This window comes from Panthera pardus, unplaced genomic scaffold, assembly GCF_024362965.1.
Source record: "Panthera pardus isolate Hobbes unplaced genomic scaffold, ASM2436296v1 HiC_scaffold_11, whole genome shotgun sequence".
Lineage (NCBI taxonomy): Eukaryota > Metazoa > Chordata > Mammalia > Carnivora > Felidae > Panthera > Panthera pardus.
In genome coordinates this window covers 90,024,437-90,045,512 of record NW_026526666.1, presented here as the reverse complement: position 1 = coordinate 90,045,512, position 21,076 = coordinate 90,024,437, and the positions used below count along the sequence as shown (strand labels likewise).

At 58.5% G+C, this 21,076-nt stretch overlaps 1 protein-coding gene across 1 annotated transcript in view; it reads left to right on the top strand.

The window, feature by feature from the left end:
- Nucleotides 1-3,099: 3,099 nt before the first annotated feature.
- EPHA8 (EPH receptor A8) overlaps nucleotides 3,100-21,076 on the top strand; it is a 35,940-nt gene continuing 17,963 nt past the window's right edge. Inside the window, 3 exon segments of the mRNA XM_053898832.1 lie at nucleotides 3,100-3,351; nucleotides 8,934-8,998; nucleotides 15,265-15,928. Coding sequence (XP_053754807.1) covers nucleotides 3,258-3,351; nucleotides 8,934-8,998; nucleotides 15,265-15,928 — 823 coding nt within the window. The 5' untranslated portion in view covers nucleotides 3,100-3,257.

Below are 21,076 nucleotides of genomic sequence, written 5' to 3'. Positions count from 1 at the left end.
TCAGAGGCGGAGCCCCACCCCCACCTTACCGGTCCCTTAGAGCAAGGTCCCAAGGGGCCCACGTGCTGGCACAAAGCTGGGCGCTGTTCAGATTCGCCTCTCGGAGAGTCGAGGACTAGCCCACTTAGCAGGCCTGGCTAGCACACCTGCACAGCGATCGAGAAAGCAAGCTGTCCTGCAGCCCAGCATGGCCTTCAGCAACCGTGGCCTCAAGCACTTGGCCAGCGGGGTGTGGGCCCCTTGACCGGCTGCTCACTCATTCACTCACTCAGCAAACGTTCCCGGAGCACCCAGCCAGGACCCTCCGTGGCCGCTGCCCTCGAGAGGCTCAGAATCCAGTCAGGGAGGGGAGACAAACCAGCCACAAGCATCCCAAGTCCTGCCGGTGCACTTCACAGAGCTTCCCACTCCATCCTTAGGGCCTCCCGAGTCTTCCTCTCCTAGCCTTGAACATGGGGAGAGAGCAGGGAGTGCGTGAGAGAAGGGATGCAGAGTCGAGCCTGGGAGATGCACGATGAATGACAGCGTTGACGGTGACGGTGACAGCGATCATGACACTGGGGAGCCTTGCCCCTGCCTTCACCCAGGGCCCCTCCCCAGCTGCCCTGCCTGCCTGACCACTCAGGAGAGGAAGGAAGGCCCCCTCTTCCCGAAGGTTCTGCTGAGACACCCACTTCTCTAGAAGAAGGGTCTAGTGGCTTCTTCCTTCCCATTGGTGGGTGGGCGAGTTGCCACTTGGAAACCTAGGACAGGTGGAAGGGGAGAGCGTGGGAGGGAGAGACGCTGGGAAAGGGCACACCTGGGCTGGGACACCCTGGGAGTTTCGGAGGGCGAGGAGACCACCGAACACAAGCCGCTCTTCCCCCCCACGGAACGCGGGTGAGATACATTTCTAATCTTGCTAGAGAGGATTCGGAATATGGAGCACACCCCTGCCTGACAGAGAATGGCCCCTCACGCTCACCCCGGTCCTTCAAGGGTCCCCCAGTTCCAGAAGACTGCAATATGGGCAAAACCCGGGTTTGGCTGGCTCCACCTCGACCTGGAAATGCAGAACCCCAGCCTCCTCCCATCAACAAATATTTCTGGGAGCCCTGGTCCGGGGTAGGAGATGCCCACAAGTGCTCGTGACTGCATCCTGCGCTCTGCCTGCAGTTTCCGGTCCTGCCTTGCTCACTCCCCACCGTGCTCCAGGAGCGAGTTGCCAGCCACGAGCTCCTCCATCTGGGGTGCCCCGCAGGGAGATCTAGAGCCCTGGTAGCTGTGGCCACTTCACCTACAGGTTTGCCCACACTGTGCTGTTATTAAAAGGTTTGCATTCACTGCCAGATTTGTACATTGGGAGATAACCACATAAAAATTCCAGTTATAAGACCTCTCTTGAAAACACAGAAAATCAGGCCCCCATCCCCGCGGCAATGGTGGCTGAAGCTGGAAAGACTCCCCTAGCTGGTTTCATCGGGCTGCCTGCCCGTCTCATGTGAGCATTTGAGTTCGCCTCTCCAAGTCTAGTCCAATCTGCTGCCTCTACCCCAACATCCCCCTCTTCGTAGCATCCCTGCACGGCTTTTAACTAGCGTCTGCTTGAATGCTCCTGGTAACAGAGGGCTTGCTACATCTTTGAGGCAGGTGGTCTGAGCACTTGGTCTGAGGCATTTGGTGCTAGGAAAGGGCTCCTAACTTGAGCTATCTTCCCCCTTTCTATAACGAAGAAAGATGCACGGAAACGAAGTGGGTTTTAGAGTCCAGTGGATCTGGATCTGAGCTCCTCGCTAGCATTTAACCAGCTGTGTGATCTAAGGCGAAAGACGATGGTCTTTCTTGGCTTCAGTTTCCTTAGCTGCACGTCGCCTGCAGGCTGTGTGGGGCTTTAAGTAGGGCAAGTTTATAAAGTGCCGAAAGCAGGGTCTGGCACGCACTCCCCAAATGGCCTCGATCATTCCGTATACCCTCCAACCATGGGTCCAACCAACTTTTCCCGGTGAGCTCAGGGGCTGGGAGTGCAGCTGGAGAGAGCCGGGCAATGGTCTGTGCCGGCTAAGTCAGAGGCAGAGTCCAGACTTGTCCCAGCAGGCACCCACACTTGAGGGCCAGCCCCCAGGAGCTACAGGTTTCTTATCTGCTTCCTGGACCGCTCGGCCCTCCAGGTGCTCAGGGGCTTTGAGGAGAGCAGGCAGGGCTGCAGGAGGGAGCCCCCACCGTCCCTGCCCTCTGCACACAGCCTGTAGCCTTCCCAGGATGAGGTCCCTACTCCTGGGAATGGAAGTGGAGATGGGGAACGTCACGGGAGGGAAGAGCAGGCAATGATAATCCCCATCGTCCAAGAACACCTGCCATTACTGGGCGCCTGGCCGTGTGCCTGGCAGTATGCTGGGCCTTTACCTGAGTCCTTGAATATGAGTCACACAACGACCCTAGGACGGAGAGGCTGTTATCCCTGTTTTATAGTTATGGAAGCTGAATCTCAGAGAGGTTCAGAAACTTGCCCAAGGCCACACAGCCAGGATTGAAAGTCTTGTGTGTCTGGTGTCTGAGCCTGCGCCCACGACCGCTGCACTCCGCCGCTCCCTAAAACTCTGGGCGTCTTCTTCATGCCCGGCCATTGGGGAGGGGAGGGGAGGGGAGGGGAAGGGAGGGGAGGGGAGCAAAGAGGAGGGGAGGGGAGGGGAGAGATTTTGCCCCAAAGTGCTTCCGAGCCTCCGCCCGGGAACTAGTGAGTGTGCATCCCAGTGTGTCACCGCGCGAGGCACTTTGGGCGCGCGTGTCTGAGAGTAAAGCGTGTTAGCGTGAGTGTGCGGGAAGACGCCTCGCCTCGGTGTGCGTGTCCGACACGGGGACTCCCCCGGTGGTCTGCACGTCCCGGTGTCGCGGGGACGCCCTGACCGTGGCTCGGCGGCGGTGGCTCCGGATCCACGTGCGGACGTGGGGCGCGGGCGGGTGAGTGCGAGCGTGCGCACGTGCGGCGGCAGGGTCCGCGGGCCGGTGTCCGCGGTGCGGCTCCGTGTCCCCCACCCCCACCCCCGCCTCGGTGCTGATTGGCTCGGCGCCGTGACGGGCCGGCCCCCGCCCGGGGCGGCGGCGGCGGCGGCGGCGGCGGCGGCGGGCGCGGGTGCCCGCGTGTGCGCTGTGTGCCGGCGTGTGCGCCGGGGTGTGCGCCCGGCCGCCGGGTGTGCGGGAGAGCGAGGGAGCGCGCCGACGCGCCGGCCGCTGCGGCCGAGCTGGAGGGTGCGCGGCGCCCCCGCCCGCCCGGCCCGGCCATGGCCCCCGCCCGGGGCCGCCTGCCCCCCGCGCTCTGGGTCGTCACGGCCGCGGCGGCGGCGGCCACCTGCGTGTCCGCGGCGCGCGGCGAAGGTGAGCGGCGGCGGCGGCGGCGGCGGCGGCGGCGGGGCGGGGGCGGCCGAGGGGCCGGGGCGCGGTGCCCGCTGCCCGAGGCTCAACTTCCTTCCCCTCGACCCGAGCGCGCGCGCATAAGGGGCTGGGATCCCTGGGTTTGGGGGCGGGAGGAGGGGGGGGGGTGACAGGGATGGCACCGCGGGAGAGAACCGAGGTCAAGGGACGGCGCGATGGAGACGGGGACAGGACTGGGGAACAGGGACCCGTGGGCTGGAGGATGAGGGACAGAGGCCCCCGGGGGTCTGGGGAACAGAGGGCTAGGACTGAGGGATTTGGAGCTGGGAACAGAGAACTGAGGGTTGGACATTGGGGATGATGGAACAGGAGGGGGGCGGGTGGAGGGGGGTGGGACAGAAGACAAGAGGTATAGAGGAGAGGGAACAGGACCAGGGGACAGGGCGGGGACAGAGGACAGAAGACAGGTATACGGGGATACAAGATGAGGTTCGGCAGGCTGAAGAAGAAGAGGGCAGGGGTGGCCTTGAAAGGGGGGACCAAGAACTGAGGAAGGAGGAGCAGAGAGCGGGACCAGGTTGCAGGAGGACAAGAGAGGGGCAGGGAGTGAGAGTCTTAGGTGGGAGGGTTGGAGGGCTGGGGAGGTCACAGCTGGAGGGGAGGGGCAGCTCTGGGGGGCAGGAGGTGGCCCTGGGCGCAGGGCACAGTGAGGGGCAAGCCGAGGGGCTGCAGAGGGGCTGAGGCAGGCAAGGCCTTGGAGAGCAGGGTCTTGTCCAGGGGCAAGGCCTGGGCAGTCCAGTCACCCAGGGGACGAGGGGCCAGGGGGATGGGGGGAGGAGGGTGGGAGCAGGAGTGTGGGCTGAGCAGTCAGGACAAAAAAGGTCTGGGAGGTGACCTCCTGGCAGTGGGAGGGAACAAGGAAAGCTGAGAAGAGGCACCCACCAGGTTCCCCCAACACCCAAGGCCTCACACCTGCACACCTACGCACCTGCACACACACACTCGTACACACACACAGTCAGTCCCACTGAACACTCCAGGTCCAGCCCAGGATGCCACCCTGGATTCTGTTCTGTACCCCACCCCTTGTCCCCCAGGACCCCCTCTGCCCCTACAGCTCTGCACAGAGGATGCGTATCCTGGTGCTCTGTGCAGGGTCCAGGGGCTGATGTCCTGGGTCCAGGGCTGCGTTCTTACCCCGGCAGGATGAACTTCTTCCACCTGAGAGGGAGCTCCAGAGCCAGTGTGCCTCATCCACGCTCAGATATACCGGAGATCCACCCCCTTGCACACGAACAGCTCAGAGATACAGCTGTCCCCGAAAGCACACGTGCGCACACAGACACGCATCAGGATTTGCACACATAGACCCAGGCCCGTAGAGACTCACTTGCATGGACAGTCCCCACCTCCAACGTCACCCACATCAGATACACAGAAGTGCAGCCAGTACACGTGTTCACACACATGTGGGGACAGATGCACGCACATGAAAATATGCACATTTATGGGCAGATACCACGTATGTAAGAGGACCCTCAAACCTGCAGTTATGCCCACAGAAATGCATATGTACATATAAATGCACCCACAGATAAACTTACAGTCTCCAGTGAAAAAGGGACCACGTAGGGAGCAGGGACCATAGCAAGGGAGCTAAGAGGCGAGGTGGCAGGCAGAGCAGGGCCAGCTGGGCGGCTAGTGATGAGGTGCAGGTTCCTGGGACACCAGAAGAGAACTGAGTGAGGGTCAGGCCTGTGAGCCAGGAGGAGGGCGGGATTGGGGCGGAAGGGCCTGGGGGCTCTCGGAGCTATGACCTGAGAAGACAGTTTTCCCAGGTTTGGGTTGGAGGGAGGGGAACAGTTTCTCATCAGTAGATGCCGAGGGGTCCACATCTGGGATCCGGGCTCTGGGCTTTGGGCAGTACACGCTCAACTCCTCTCTTCCATTATCTTCTCCAGGAAGGAGGCAGCACCTTCCAGAATTGCAGGCTGGCAAACCCCAGAGTCCCCCTGCAGAGGTGACTTTGAACAGGCTCACCTGCCGAAGGCAGGCCACTGGCCTGAGAGAGAGGACATGTCCAGGGGAGGGGCAGCAGTTGGGGAAGAGACAAGGTCCACAAAGAGAGGCAGGAGGGAAGTCTTTGTCTAGGACAGGGCTAAGCATTGTCCAGGGGCCAGTGCATGCCATCCAGTCAATGCAGCAGGGTACCCACGGTGGGGCGGAGGGCAGCCACGCAGGTTGGACGGCCTGAGGCGTAGGTTCCACGAAGGACAGTCCTTCCTCCGGAAGGACACGAGTCCCTCCTGGGATCATCCCTGGGCTGGTACAGTGCCAGGACTGGCAAGGGAGACTGTTGGAGCTCCGGGAGGGGCGTCTATTCCCAGCTGGGCTCTTGCAAAGGTGGCAGTGCCCCAGCCTGGCCAAGTGCCCCTACGCCAGGTTCCTGCCAGGGGAGAGGAGGGCCCTGCACCTGCAGAGATGCCCCCCAGGCCCCACCAGGCTCATAGCCCCTTATCACTCTCTGGTGTGGATTATCCACCACTTTGGGGTGATCACCGAGGCGTTCACAGCCTGCCTGACATCCCCTGGCCACCCGAATTCTCCAGCCTCACCATCATGCACCGCGTCCTCAGGGAATGTAAATCAATTTAAGTATTAGTCTCAGCGAAATGGAATGGGGGAAGGTGACAGTGCTGGAGAAAAAAAGAAATCGCATAATGCCTTCCACAGTGGAACAGGAAAGGCTTAGGAATTATCTGTGCTTCTCAGAGCAGGAGAGGGACCCGTTTGATCTCCCAGAACAGCCCAGGCGGGTAGGCCCAAGAGGGATGCCCATAGACATCTTGCAGATGAGGAAACTGAGCACAGAGGGGTTAAGTGATTCAGTTCCCTGAAGGCCCTGAGAGATGGTGAGTTCAGTCCTCCCATTGGCAAATGCGGAGACCGGGCCCAGAGAGAAGAACTGACTTCACAGATGTCACACAGACCCATAGGCCAGCAGTGCAAGAGGCAGGAGGGAGCCCAGCCCCGGTGACCAGAAGGGTCTGAATTTCCAAGGGGACTCAGGCCTGGGCCAGGTGGGCCTCATACTGGAATTCTCTCCAGTCTGAAGAAACCTCCGGTGGGCCTGGAGCTTTCCTGGACAGACATCCTGCATCCCCACCCCACCCCCGGACCCCCCTAGGAGGGTGTGTGAGGTAGGGAGGAGGGGCACAAAGGGAGAGGAGAGGAGGGCAGGGTCAGGGAAGCTTCTGGAAGGAGTCACAACAAGCAGCCCTGGAATCCTATAGCTCTTCCTGAATCCGATAGAATCGACTTTTGACTTATCTTTGGATTATCTGAGCCCCCTGGCTGGCTGATCAAGAATCCGCAGCAAATGTGGTGAGGCTTCCTGGGGTGGGAGGGGTCTGGAAAGCAGGGTCTGCAGACACCCACCCCTGCCCTGAGAGTCAGGACCCTCCAGCGGGGAGGAGTCTGAGTGGTGGACATTTGTTCTGATTGCCCCTGGGTCGGGGCAGGTCTGAGCTGCATTCAGGGGAAGCTGGAGAAAGGGCCCTCCGGCTCCAAGACCCCATCTGGAATGTGGGTTGGAATGGGGGAGCCCCCGGGTCCCCGGCCCCGTCATCTCCCCGGACTAGGCTCTGCTAGTCTGGGGGAAACTGCAGTGCGGCCCCCTCCCCCTCCCACCAGCCAGCAGGAGGAGAGAGCTTGCCTGACCCAGTTTTCTCTCCATTGCCTGAGAGGAAGGGAAGGAGGCGGGAGGGCTTCTCTCTGCCTGCGCCCCTGGCGTGGGGCCGGCTTGGGGAGGGGAGATCCCTCTGCGGACGCTGGCTCCGTGGCCTGATCCCACCTGACCCCTGGGGACCCAGGGAGGCGGGCAGAGGCCCGACCCTCGTTCTCCGAGCTCTCTCTCCAGCCGGCCTTCCCTCTGGGGGCTCTGACAATGGGGTGGGAGGGTAAGAGGAGGGAGAAAATCAGCAAATAAGAGAGAGCATCCTCACTCCAGCATTTCCTGAAGACACTTGTCTCCATCTTTGAGGGGCAGGCGCAGAGCTATGCAAATCACAGGCAGAAGGACACCCAGCCTCCCTGCAGAAAAGTTCCAGGAGGGCCCCAGCTTTAACCTCTGTAACCTGGCCCAGCCAGCCTAGTTGGAAGCCCATGATCGAAGGCTGGGAGAGGGGGTGCGTGGGAAGAGAGAGCGAAATGGAAAGCCGTGGGGAGGTGGAACCCAAAGCCCTCCGAACAGTCCTCACCAGATAGATCAAAGGAAGCAGGGGCCCAGAGAGGGGAAGGGACTTACCCAGGGCACACAGCATTTGAGATTCAAACCCTGATTTCTGAACAGGTTAGTGCCGCTTCCTCACCTCAAAGTGAATGGGTAGGTCTGAGGTCCAAGGAGAGAGGCAGGAGGGGCAGGACTTCGGGAAAGGGAATTCGCGTTAATAAGGCATTGACTCCGGGCTCCACTGTTTACCCTCTGTCAGCACTAGGTATTATTATCCCCATTTTACAGAGGAGGAAATTGAGGGTCAGAGAAGTGAAGGTCACCTGCTACTGTGTAGCTGCATTGAGAGATGAGCCCAGCAGTGTCTGGTTCCAAAGGCAAGCTCTTCTCTGTTGTGTTGTGGAGGCTTTGCAGGTTCCCCTTGGAGGATCTGGCTTAGAATAGACTCGCCTTCCGGGCCAGCACTCCTTTCTCAACCGCGGTGACTGCTCACGGGTCCTGCCAGGGCTGGGGGCGCTGTCTGCGGTTGCCTCGGCAGGTGCTCTGAACACCAGCCCTGCCGGCTCCGCCTGTGGGGCTCCAAGCATGTTCCCGAACTTCCCCGAGGCTCCTTGTTCTCATTGGTAAAGAGAGAAGAATCAGCACCTCTCCGCAGTTGTGCAGGTCACAGAGGAGGCGTCCAAAGCGCCCCTCGCAGAGCTCAGCCCATAGTAGGTGCCGAGAGGCCGCTCTTACTCCTCCCAATCTCTTCGCATCAGACGTGCACGGAGGACTTATTAGGTGCCAGGCATCTCCAGCGAGACGGTGGTGATTGCAAAGCCGGGGCCAGTCCTCCTGTGGGACAAATGACCGCAGAGTGTGAATGTTGGTGGGTGCTTTTGGATGCTGTCGTGTCCCACGAGAGAGACGGGGATCAGGTTGTCCCTCACAACACCCTGCAAGACAGGATCCACTGTCATGCGCATTTTTCACAGGAGGAACCTGGGGCTCAGGGAGGGGCAGGGACTTATTCAGGGACACACAGCTCCTAAAGTGGCAAGGCTGGGATTCTGGCCCGGGCCTCCTGGACTCCCGAGCCCGTCTCTTAACCATCCCGCTGCATCACCAACCAGGGAAACCCAGCGCTTGGGGCAGCTTGCGTTCTGGGGGTTTGGCCGAGGTGGTGGAAGGAGGCTTCGGGCAAGAGGGACAACTCGAACCGAGCCTTGAAGGAGAAGGGAAATGAGAAAGACCACAGACACAGAGCTGGTGTGGGCTGGCCTGAGTGAAGACCCGTATGGCCAGGTGGGGCTGCTCTGTGGGACAGGGGAAGGGTGTCCCAGGGGCTGATGCTTTCTTGTCTCCTGTTTTACAGTGAACTTGCTGGACACATCAACCATCCATGGAGACTGGGGCTGGCTCACGTATCCGGCTCATGGGGTAGGTGATAGGCAGTGGGGCCAGCGTCATCCTCTATGAGCAGAGAAAGGCTCTGACTCACAGTCTTATCATCAGATAGATCAAAAGGAAGCAGATGCCCAGAGAGGGGAAAGGACTTACCCAAGGCCACACAGCAGTTAGAAACAGAGCTACTGATTCTTTCCTTCCTCCTCCCTCCCTTCCTTCCTTCCTCCCTCCCTCCCTTTCTTCCTCCCTCCCTCCCTCCCTTCCTTCCTTCCTCCCTTCCATCCATCCACTATGCATTCATTCCTACCCTCCCACCTTTCCGCCTTCCTGCTTTCCTACCTTCCTACCTTCCTCCCATCTTCCTACCTCCCTTCCTTTCCTGTGTGCAGACCCTTGGGATTACAGAACCATCTGGTGCTGGGCTGCCAGTCCTTAAGTGTAAGGCCCCAAGTGTGGGATCCTTATATCTGGGTTCTGGGCCTACAGAGTCACATGCCACAACTGGGCCCAGGGTCGCCGGGGACGTGCCAATGGCCAGGAGCGGCCAGGAAAGGGCCCCAGCCAGGCCTTTCACGCCTCTCACGCCCCGTCCTCGCCAGGAGCTGTCCAGACCCCTGGACCCCCCCACCTGCCTCTCTCTTCTGTCAGAATCATCTGGATGGCACTGCTAGAACCCACTGTGGCCAAACCCCCAGGCCCATATGGCCTCCACGGTGACCCTGGGCTGAGCCCATCAGGTCTCTTTGGGTTGTGTGCTCTCAGGCAGGGGGCCCCTCCCATCTTCCCGGGGAGCTGGCGCGGTAACCTCAGGGTGTCCAGGGACAACGCTGCACCGTCCCCGTCCCTCCACGTGTCTTATCCAGATCCCAGGGTGAGCAGGGCAGTCAAGCCAAAGTGAACCCGTGAGCCTGGCAGAGGCCCGATTCTGCCATCGACAAACGGGTGGCCCTGGCGGTCACCACTTCACTCCCTGAGTCCCAGTTCCCCAGCTGTTGGAAGGGATGTGCCTGTGACAGTGTCATGGGGTTTGCTGCAAGGGTGAGGGGAGGTGACACCTGTCCTCCTGCAAGGATGCTCAGAAACGCACCCTCACATCCCCGCCATAGACACAGGCACATCGAGTACACATGACTTGTTTCATGAACACTGGCTTCCGCGGCTCTGGAGACGAGGGGAATGATATTAATGATGATGAGGGCGATGTTGATGTCAAGAGTTAGTGTTCATGAAGGGAGTAGGGGGATGTCTTCACTTTGGGGTAGGGTTTTTGTTTATTTAAGTAGGTTTCAAGTGATAGGGTTTTAGTTTGTTTTAAGTAGGTTTCATGTCCAGTGTGGAGCCCAGCTCGGGGCCTGAACTCATGACCCTGAGATCGAGAGTTGGACACTTACCCCGTTGAGCCACACAGGCACCCCAGGGTGGTGTTTTCGTCCGGGTCATTTGTGGCCTGTGGCTGGGGTCAGGACAGAGCCCCCCTCTTCTCTCCCTGGAGGTTTCGTGTCCTGGCAGCAGTAAGCTGAGTCCATTGTCATCAGCCCCCATGCAGCAGGCTTCAGGGAGCTTCACAGGCAGGCCACAGGGGCCTAAGAACCAGGAGGGAACTCCTTTCTGCCAGAGCAGGTCAGCCCTGCCTGAGGGTAAAGGCTGGGTCTTCGGGGTATCTCTGTACCTCCCTGGGCCTCAGTCTCTCTTTGTGGAATGCTCCTCTGTGTGTGCCCCCAGATGGCTGTCTCCCAGGGGTGAGCATGGGTGAGAAAGGGCTTGATAAAGTGGGCCAGCTCTGCCAGTGGCAGGGGGGCCGACCTTTGAGTGGGTGACTGCCTGGCTGATGGCTGGGTCAGCATTTCCCCTGAGACTCAGCAGCCAGGAAGGAGTGGGCCTGGCCCCAGGTTGGCTCTGGGTGTCTCTGTCCCTCTGTCCTACTCAGAACTTAGGACTTGGTTTTTAGAGTAACAAGGAATTGTAAAGGTTTTAAGCAGGTGGGGAGCATGACCAGACTTGTCGATGATTTTCTGGAAATCTAAGGCTTGTTTGCTTGCAGAATGCTCTAAAGCACGGCTCAGAGTTACCTTACTTGTTTAGGAGTTAGAACAAATAACGTATATTCACATAGCTCTGAATAATTCACAGACATTATCTCGTAATCCCCACAACCCATCCTGTGAGTAGGTACAGCCACCCCATTTCACGGATGAGGAAACTGAGGCTCAGAGCAGCAAGAAATAATTTGTCCACCATCAGGCAGGTTCCAAATGGTGGACTCAAACTCCAGTCTCTCCGGCCCGGAGCCTGTGCTGAGTCCCTGGTGTTCTCTTTGGTCTGTGTCCTCATTGTGAGGGGGTGGGAGGCAATCCAGCGTTGTCTGCTCAGCCAGGGGCCACCTTCCACCTTTATGGGACCTGGAGAATGGGCTTGTCCAGAGAGGAAGGAAGGCTGGGTGAGATGCCTGGGTCCCAAACTCTGGATGTCGAGCCTGTTCCAGGCTAGCAGGTGAGGCATACAGATCCCTGCATCCAGGGGGTCTGGGGAGGTGCCTGGGAATCTTTTGTTTCATAAACTTTCCAGGTGATTCTCCTGCCCAGCTGACTAGGGAGCCTGTGGACGTGGTCCTTGTGTTCCAGGCACCCCTCTGATTCTGAAGTTTCCTAAATAGCCTGGGAACAAGGGTAATCCAGGGCTGTCTCCAGCGTCAGCAAAATGACCAGATTGTCAGGCAAGGCTGCACGGCCTAGGAGCCAAGAGTCTGGGTCTTGGATGAGCCATTACGCTGCTGCCTTTAATCAGTGTGACTCAGGCAAGTCACTTACCTCGCCTCCACCTCCCCGTTTATAACACGGGGATGATCGCAGTTGCCATCAATGAGGATGCATGAAAGGGACATTTCCTGGTGAGAAATCGGAAGCCCTGAGAAGTTAAGCATCTCTGCTAAGGTTGGGGGGAGTCTGGCCCCAGGACCCAGACTCTTAATCAGGATGTGCCCCTCCCTCCACACGTTGGGGCGCACTCCCCCTCTTCTGGTGAATTAACCGATGATGCTGCCCTGGGATGAAAGTCACGTTCTGTTGTCTCACCTGATCCCCTGGAGTAGGTGGGAGGGGCTGGAATCAGCCCCTCCCCGCCAATTTCACGGGAGCGCAAGCTTCAGAGAGGGGAGGTGATGTGCCCAGGGCTGCACAGCTGGTCCAGGGCATTCTGTTCCAGACAGAGGACGGAGTTGCAGAGCAGCGGTGGGGGCCGGTGCCGGGGTGGAGAACAGGGCTCATTCCATCCTTGCACCAGCCTCCAGGAATTCGTGCCTCTCTGGGTGTCTGCAGCAGCCCCTGGGGCCGGCAGGGCAAGGCCAGGCCATTGGCACCGGTAGGGCGGCTGGAGCGGACTCAGATGGAGCTGATTAATTTATCCAGGTTCCTGGCAGGAAACGGACAGGGAGCAGCTGGCTGGCTCTTTGGTGCTCCGTTAATTGTGACAATGACTTTAACCCCAGATGTGACACCACGCTGCCCAGAGGCCCTGGCTGCGGTGGGGGGCACAGGGGGGCCCTGTAGGGGCAGGGGGTGTAGGAGGCATCAACTCTCGGGTGAGGCTGGCACACCGCGGACCCCTTCCCCAGGGGGCCCGGAGGCAGGCGCCGGCGGGCTAGGAAGATGCTGCTGGGTCGGCGTTGTAGGAGTCCTGTTCCTCTGGTGCCTTGCTGGGCCAGGCCCAAGCCAAAGCACTTGGCAGCCTACGTCTTTCGTCCTCTCGAGCCTCACTGAGGCGGGCCTGCCTGAGCCCCATTTTACGGGGGTGGGCACTGAGGGTAGAGACCACGTGGCTGGCCAAGACAAGGAGAGATGGAGGGGCTTTTGTCAGACTTCAGACCCCCGAGGCCCCACTCCAACCCTTGTGAATTACTCAGAGCCCCACAGATTCTCAGAACGTCATGAGGAGCAGTTTTTACCTCCCACCCCCCTTAAGTAAGAGGATCTCTAGTTCAAGGGCAACTGCCCATAGAGGCCCGAGAAAAGGACAGCAAGGCATTGCATCTCTGGCCGAGCCAAGGCAGGGACCCGGAGCCCGTCCCCTCCATCTGCCCTCAGCCCCCAGCCCTTCCTTGGGGCCATCAGGAGTCCACTGAACTCAGCCCACAATAACTGCTTCTGGCCAACCAGCATTCTGCAGTTGAGGAAGCTGGGGCCCAGAGAGGAATGGGAGCTTGCCCGAGGTCACACAGCAGGTTAGAGACCAAGAGGTCTTGATCTCTTGGCTCCTGGCTCATTTGTCAACACTGGATCTTGGAGGTGAATCTTCTGTGTCCAAACTGGGCTATTTGGTGCTCGTGGGACATTGCTCATACTCCCCCTGCAAGAGCTTCCTGCTTCAGCCTGCAGGAAGTTCCACCCCCCTCTGGATGCCCATCTTCTTTGGCATAGAGCACCCTACCACCTTGTCTGATGCACTGTGAGATGGTCAAGGGGAGGGAGAATTTCTGGCATGTTGCTTTCCTTGTTTTTAAAAAAGTTGTGGTAGGGGCACCTGGGTGGGTCAACTGGTTGAGCGTCTGACTCTTGACTTCGGCTCTGGTCATGATCCCAGGGTTGTGAGATCGAGCCCCGCGTAGGCTCTAAGTGTGGAGCCTGCTTGGGATTTCTCTCTCTCTCTCTCTCTCTCCCTCTGCCCCGTCCCCCCGTTCACTCTCTCTCTAAAACATTAAAAAAAAAAATTTAATGAAGCCGTTGAACTGGGTTTAAAAAAACAACTGTGGTGAGATACACATAACATAAAATTTCCGAACCACATTCTAACCGCTTTTTAAGTGTACAGTTCAGTGGCATTAAGTAGATTCACTGTGTCGTGTGACCATCACCACCATCTATCTCCAGAACTTTCATCTTCCCAAACTGAAACTCTGTCCGCATGAAACACCAGCCTCCCGTTCCCCAGCCCCCCCGGCCCCTGACAACCACCATTCCATTTTCTGTTTCCGTGGATCTAAGTGCCTCGTATAAGTGGAATCATAAAATATATGTTCTTTCACCGGCTTATTTCACTTTGTAGAATATCCTCAAGGTTCATCCATGTCGTAGCATGCATCTGGATTTCCTTCCTTTTCAAGGCCGAATAATATCCCATTGTTTGGATATACCGCATTTTGTTTACCCATTCATCCAACGATGGACCCATTTGGGTCATTTCTACCTTTTGGCTGTTGTGAATAATGCTGCTGTGAACATGAGTGTGTATTTGTTTGAGACGCTGCCTTCGATTCTTTTGTGTATATATTCCCAGAAGTAGAGTTGTTGGACCGTAGGGTAGTTCTATTTTTGACTTGCCGAGGAATCTCCATACTGTTTTCCACGGTGGCTGCACCATTTTACTTTCCCACCAACAGGGCACAGGGGCTCCAGTTTCTCCACATCCTCACCTACATTCGTTATTTTCTGTTGTTTTGATAGTAGCCATCCTAGTGTGTGTGTGTGTGGAGTGGTATTGCATTGTGGTTTTGATTTGTATTTACCCTAATGATTAGGGATGGTGAGCATCTTTCCATGTAGTATTTGACCATCTGTATATATTCTTTGGAGAAACGTCTGTTCAAGTCCTTTGCCCATTTTTTAAATTGGGCTGTTTGGTTCTTTGTTGTTGAGTTGTAGGAGTTCTTTATATATTCTGGATATTAATCCCTTATCAGACACGTGATGCGCAGGGCTGTTGCCTTTCACTCTGTTGATTGTGTCTGATTTATTTCTGAATCACTGATAACCTGGCTAGCGCCTGGCCCAGAAACCACCACGTTCAACGTCCCCACATCCTAGTACTCCCTTTCTCAAGGATCTGAGGCATAGTCAGGTTCACGAATTAGAAAGATCCCTCTGGCGACTGATAGGGAAACTGGACCCGTGGGCTCCCTGAATCACTCAAACAGAATACCCCCAAACTCCCCCCCACCTCCGGGAGTGTTTGGAGTCGCCATGTAGAAACAAGGTTGGATTTTGTAGCTTTGGCATCAATTCCAGTGCTGGCTCCACCGGTCACCAGCCGGGTGACCTCAGACATGTGGCTCACACGTCTGAGCCTGTCTTTGCTCCAATGCAGCAAAACACGCTTTCCCAGAAGGATGTGGAGCTCTCTAGAGTGCCTGACGGCTGTGACAGTCCAGTAGGAGGTCAGCAACCCAAGGGCAGAGACCCAAGTTCCATCTTCTTCCCCAGGATGCCCCCGGGGCCATGCATGTTGCACGTGGCACGTGGCCGGGGCGACCGGCAGGAGAGGGCGAGGTGCTGCCTCTCGCGTCAGCGCTGTGCTCTCTCTGCCCGCAGTGGGACTCCATCAACGAGGTGGACGAGTCTTTCCAGCCCATCCACACGTACCAGGTGTGCAACGTCATGAGCCCCAACCAGAACAACTGGCTGCGCACGAGCTGGGTGCCCCGCGACGGTGCCCGGCGGGTCTACGCCGAGATCAAGTTCACCCTGCGTGACTGCAACAGCATGCCCGGCGTGCTGGGCACCTGCAAGGAGACCTTCAACCTCTACTACCTGGAGTCGGACCGTGACCTGGGCGCCAGCACGCAGGAGAGCAAGTTCCTCAAGATCGACACCATTGCGGCCGACGAGAGCTTCACGGGGGCCGACCTGGGCGTGCGGCGCCTCAAGCTCAACACGGAGGTGCGTGGCGTGGGCCCCCTCAGCAAGCGCGGCTTCTATCTGGCCTTCCAGGACATCGGCGCGTGCCTCGCCATCCTGTCTCTCCGCATCTACTACAAGAAGTGCCCCACCATGGTGCGCAACCTGGCTGCCTTCTCGGAGGCGGTGACGGGGGCCGACTCGTCCTCGCTGGTGGAGGTGCGGGGCCAGTGCGTGCGGCACTCTGAGGAGCGGGACACGCCCAAGATGTACTGCAGCGCCGAGGGCGAGTGGCTGGTGCCCATTGGCAAGTGCGTGTGCAGCGCTGGCTACGAGGAGCGGCGGGACGCCTGCGTGGGTGAGTGCGCCACGCGGGGGGCACGTGGGCTCAGTCCGGGCGGGGCGTGGGGGCCGTGGCGGCCGGCAGGGATCCGGGCGGCGAGCTCAGCACCTGGGAAGATGGGTGACCCTCCAGGGTTCGTGGGTCAGCGAATACACCAGGCCGCCTGCATGCGTGGGAGCGTGTGCGTGGGAGCAGGGCAGAGAGAACGGAGGCAGGCACGCCGCAGCCGGGTGGTGCCCTCTGTGGGCGCCGTGGAGGGGTACGTCTAAGCACGCCCGTGTGCTCGGGCACATACCTGTGCGAGGGAACGATTCTAGGAGCTCACGTGCGTCGGGCATCGTTTTAGGCACTTTTCACATATTAACTCATTTAGTCTCCGGGCCTCCCCTGTGACATAGAAGCTACTCTTATCCTGGTTTCATAGACAAGGAGATGGAGGCACAGAGAGGCAGAGGAACTTGCCCGGGGGCACACAGCGCGGGAGTGGCAGACCTGTGACTTGAACCCAGAAGTCTGGCACCCGAGTCTGTGCTTAAAACCGCCAAACTTGTACGGAGTGGAGGGAAGTGGAACCAGTCCGTGGGTGAATGAGTGCAGTCTGGGGCACCCAGGGGGTACTCTCTAGGTTGGGTGTGTCACTGGGGCACCTGGACCAGCCTGCCGGTGTTTGGGGGGGGGGGGATCTTACCCAGGGACCTGTGGGAGGGGACAGCCAAGGTCCTCGTGAAGGGGAAGGCGGAGAAGGCAGCAGCGTGGCACCTGTCTCCCCATGAGCATGCTGCTGGGGTTCCCACGCCAGAGACTGAGAGCAGGACCCACACCCCAGGCTGCGTGGACGTGCCTCACGCTTCCACTGTGCCCCTCTGGGGGCAGTGTCACGAGGCATCCCAAGCACCCGGGTCACCAGGAGAGTCAGCTGGACAGACAGCTGGTGACCCAGCTGTACTGGTCTCCGCCTGGTTGCCCTCTGCCCTTCCTTGGCCTCCCCGGGGGCTGGGCACATGGCAGCTCAGCCACTCAGAGCATAGTGAAGCCTGCTGTTGGGACCACTGGTTCTCCTGGGGAAGGAGGAGGTTCCTGTGCAGGGAGCAGAGAGACTAGGGCCTGGCCCCAGATAGGAATTGGGACGGGGCCCATCCCTCGGCCCCAGCAGGCAGGCAGGGCCCCTTAGTGCTCACAGGACTGAGGAGGGCACAGGCTGACAATTTCAGGTGATGCTCAAGGTAGTTCTGTGGGATCAGGATCTCCCGTGCAGCCACTAGGCCCTTTCCAGCCCCTCTCGGGGGGCTCTGGTTTCCTTAAGAAGTCCTTCTTCGCACTCCCAACTGCTGTGAGTCTTTGCTTCTCCAGAACCCTAACCCCCAAAGCACCTTCTGTGACATTTGCCTGTTTCTGGACTTGTTCTATCACCTGTGGCCTAGTTGGCTCTCAGGCTCCCAGGCTCCCAGCCTCTCCTGGCTCCTATCGCAGCCATCCCTGTGCTTCTCAACTTCCCACTGGGTAATTACAATAACAAACACCCCCGTTGCCTTTACAGCTCACAAAGGGATGCTCACACATCAGTTCATTGGCTCACTGTAGCAAGGCGGGTATTACCATTCCATTTTACGGATGGGAAAACTGAGGCTTAAGAGGTAGTGTCGCTGCATAGGCCTCCCGGCTGGTGACAGGTAGAGCTGGGGCCTGAGTCAGGTCTGTCTTGCTCGGAGCCATGTGTAGGTATATAACCTATCCCTGGCCCAGCACCAGCGCTCTCCCTGCCTGAGCTGGCTTCCAACATCCCCTCATTCTGGTGCGGATAATAAAGTCCCTTAGCGACAGTTTGTTGAACGTTTGCCACATGAATGAGCGCTTCTTACTCCTCATGGCAGTTACTCATTTTGTTGAGCATCTAGTGTGGCCCAGGCACGGGGGTTTCGGCACAGGGAGTCCGTGCAGCCGGGGAGTTCACACACTTTCTCATGCTTACAAAAGTCCTCTGAGTGAGGTCGTGTCTCCCCATCTTACAGATGCAACAAACTGAGCCCCTTCCACCTAAGTCACAGAGTAGGGCTCTGATCCCAGGCTGGCTCCCTCCAGACCCTCAGCTGCTCCCTCTGTCCCTAGAGCCTTCTGCCAGACCCCACCGCCCTTCTCCCTGGGGTAACATCAGAGCAGTTAGGAACTGGCATAGCACAGGCCATAATAATCAGGCCAGCTGCTCAGCGGATACCTGCTCAAGGTCAGCCGCTGGCCCCCACTCTGGTGCAAGTAAGCCCCTTGTCTGTCCAGCGTGCCGTGGGACACACTTGCTCGTGGGAGGGAGACTGGTCTTCCTGACTGGGGGATCGGGGGTCTCCGGTGCTGCTCCAGCCCCCTTGTTTGACAGGGGTGGGGAGTGGAGCCCAGAGAGGGAGTGTGTTTTGCCCAAGGTCCCACAGCGAGTCAAGGGCAGGACTCCTGGTAGAAGCTCCCAAGTCCCGGGGCGCCTGGGTGGCTCAGTCGGTTGAGTGTCTGACTTCAGCTCAGGTCATGATCTCAGTTTGTGAGTTCGAGCCCCGCATCAGGCTCTGTGCTGACAGCTCGGAGCCTGGAGCCTGCTTTGGATTCTGTGTCCCCCTCTCTCTCTGTCCTTCCTCCATTCATAGCTCTGTTCTCTCTCAAAAATAAAAATAAAAAAAAATTAAAAAAAAGAAGCTCCCAAGTCCCGAGCAGCAGGACCGTCCCAGGGCTGGGAGAGGCCGAGGCCAGTCTCGTTTCCTGGCAGCACTGGCACATTAATAAAAAATAACAAAGAAATGTCAAAGCAGGGTTAGGCAATGGCGGCACGTTTTGAATTTTACATCTAAATCACAATACAACATAATTATGCCAGTTGCGAGATAATTACAGGTTTTATAAAAAATATTAATTCCTAACGCACGGCAGGCAGTGAGGTTTGGGGATGGGATGCCGGTGGTAGGTGGCACGGGGAGAGACTTCGCTCACTCCTGTCGCGGGTTTCTGTGATGGTCTGTGTAACCTCCTTTGAAGAAGCAACGTGGGTCTGAAACTGAGCCCCCTCCCGCCATGCGAGGGCCTGCCAGCAGTCCCCATCCTCACCCCTCCTTGGGTGGGTACCCTGAGAGTGAGGAGGCTGGGGGGCCAAGCAGGAGCTGGGAACAGACTGGGGGTGCCCTTCTGGGCTGCTTGAGTTGTCCTCTCAAAGCTGCGGCTCCCCTCCACCGCCGATCCACCTGCGTGGGACTCCCTGAGGACCGTGGGCCCCTGGCTTCTCCATCAGACAGTTGTCTCTGAGCAAACCGTTGAGGAGGAAGGCTGGGCCCTGGGGTCCCCGCCTGCCCAGCCTGAACCCTCCACCTTCCTTCTAGCGAAAGGAGGGGATCCAGAGCCTGAGGCCTGCAGCAGGGGCCGGCCCACGGCAGTGGCCTCCCTCCCGGCCTCCCTTCCCCCTGGTTTCACCCTCACCGCTCTCCTCAGAAGTGGCCGGGAAGCACTCAGTTTGACAGAGAAGACAGTGAAAGCCCATGGGAAAGGGACCAAGCCAGTCGCCCGGCTCTTTGAGGCCTCACCGAGACCCCTCAGGCCTCAGAGACCCACAGAAGAACGTCAGAGCCAGGCGGAGCTCGTCCAGTCTGCCAGTGGGGAAATGGAGGCCCAGAGAGGTGATGTGACTGGCCCAAGGGCACACAGCTAGGGGTGTGATTGCATCCCAGATCTCCCAACTCCTTGAGCAGAGCGGTCCCCTCACAACACAGTTCCAGACCCAGGCCCCACCCCCCCACAGCTGGCTGCAGCCCCCTCCCCGCCAGGAAGGGGAGAGACCTCTCAGAACATCACCCAGCAGAGCAGCAGCCCCGAGTCTGAAGTCCTGGTTGCCGTCCTTCCCGTCACCTGGACGCAGAATACAAACCACCCTCCGAGGCCCTAATCATTTTTCTATAAATATCAGAGCGTCTCGTTTCGGAGGGGGAGCGTGAGCGACGAGCTCTTTTGCCTTCCTGACTGTGTTTAAAATCTGATTTAGAATTAATTTCCTTTGGTCATCCACCGGCAGACACCTTATTTGTCAAATCTCAGGCTCTTGGCGGGGGAGAGGGGAGAGGTGGTGGGGCCTCAGGCAGCTGCCGGCCTGACAGGCGGCCTGGGCAAGGTGCCCTCGGCAGGGGCAGCAGCCCCGCCTGGCTCCCGGCCGACACGCGGGCCACGCAGACTCCGGAAGCACCCTGGGTCGACGGGCGGGGCCGGGCCCCTGCCCAGGGCCGCTCCATCTGTCTCGGCCATTAATTCCCGGCTCTGCCTCCAGGTCTCCGGGCTCCCCGAGGCCTGGTGATTAGTATTCTTATTAAAGATTATTTTATTTTCATTGCGCGGATTAATCTGGCTCTGACACGTTACAGCCATATGGGTATTAGCAGAGCGCGTGAGAACCGCCCATCGGTGAGCGGCAGAATGGCCAGGCCATCTCTAAGTCCCGGTCCATGTTGAGAGGCTGGTGGGGGAAAGGCCCGGGCTCCAGAGGCTCCCCCACCTGGGTTTGCATTCTGGCCCAGCGAGGAGCCTAGAGCAAGGCACTCCGCCGGTTTCCTCTCTGCCAAACAAATGTATTAATGGCAGCCACGTAGCATCGTGATAAGTGCCGGGCGCTGTCCTGACATGAATTCACATGCATTTGCTCATGCCATCCTCACAACAGCCCTGGGAGGTGGGGGACTATTATTATCCCCATTTTACAGATGAAGAAACTGAGGCCCAGCAGGCTGCCTAGCGTCCCTTCGCCTAGAGCAGAAGAGGAGCCCAGGCAGCCTGCTTCCAAGTTTCCGCTCTTAACTGACAAGAACCAGATGGACTCTGAACGGCCAGGGGCTCAAGACCCGCAGGCTGTCGTGCTGTGCTTGCTTTATGCCATGAATCACCCCAGGGTGTCACCATACGTGTGCTGTGTGCCTCTCACTGCTCCGACGGCACATTGAGAGCAGGACCGACTTCTCATATCTCGGCTCCATGGTAGAATCTCAATAAATGTGGGTGAAGGAATAAATGAGGGGAGGAATGAGCGAATGGTCCCCAAACTGCTAGCCGACATGGGTCACTGTCATTCAGCTCAACAACAGGCTCAACAAATGTTTGCCGATGAAGCGCAAAACCTTCCTCTGCCCCATTCCTGGGCCTGGAGGAAGGCTC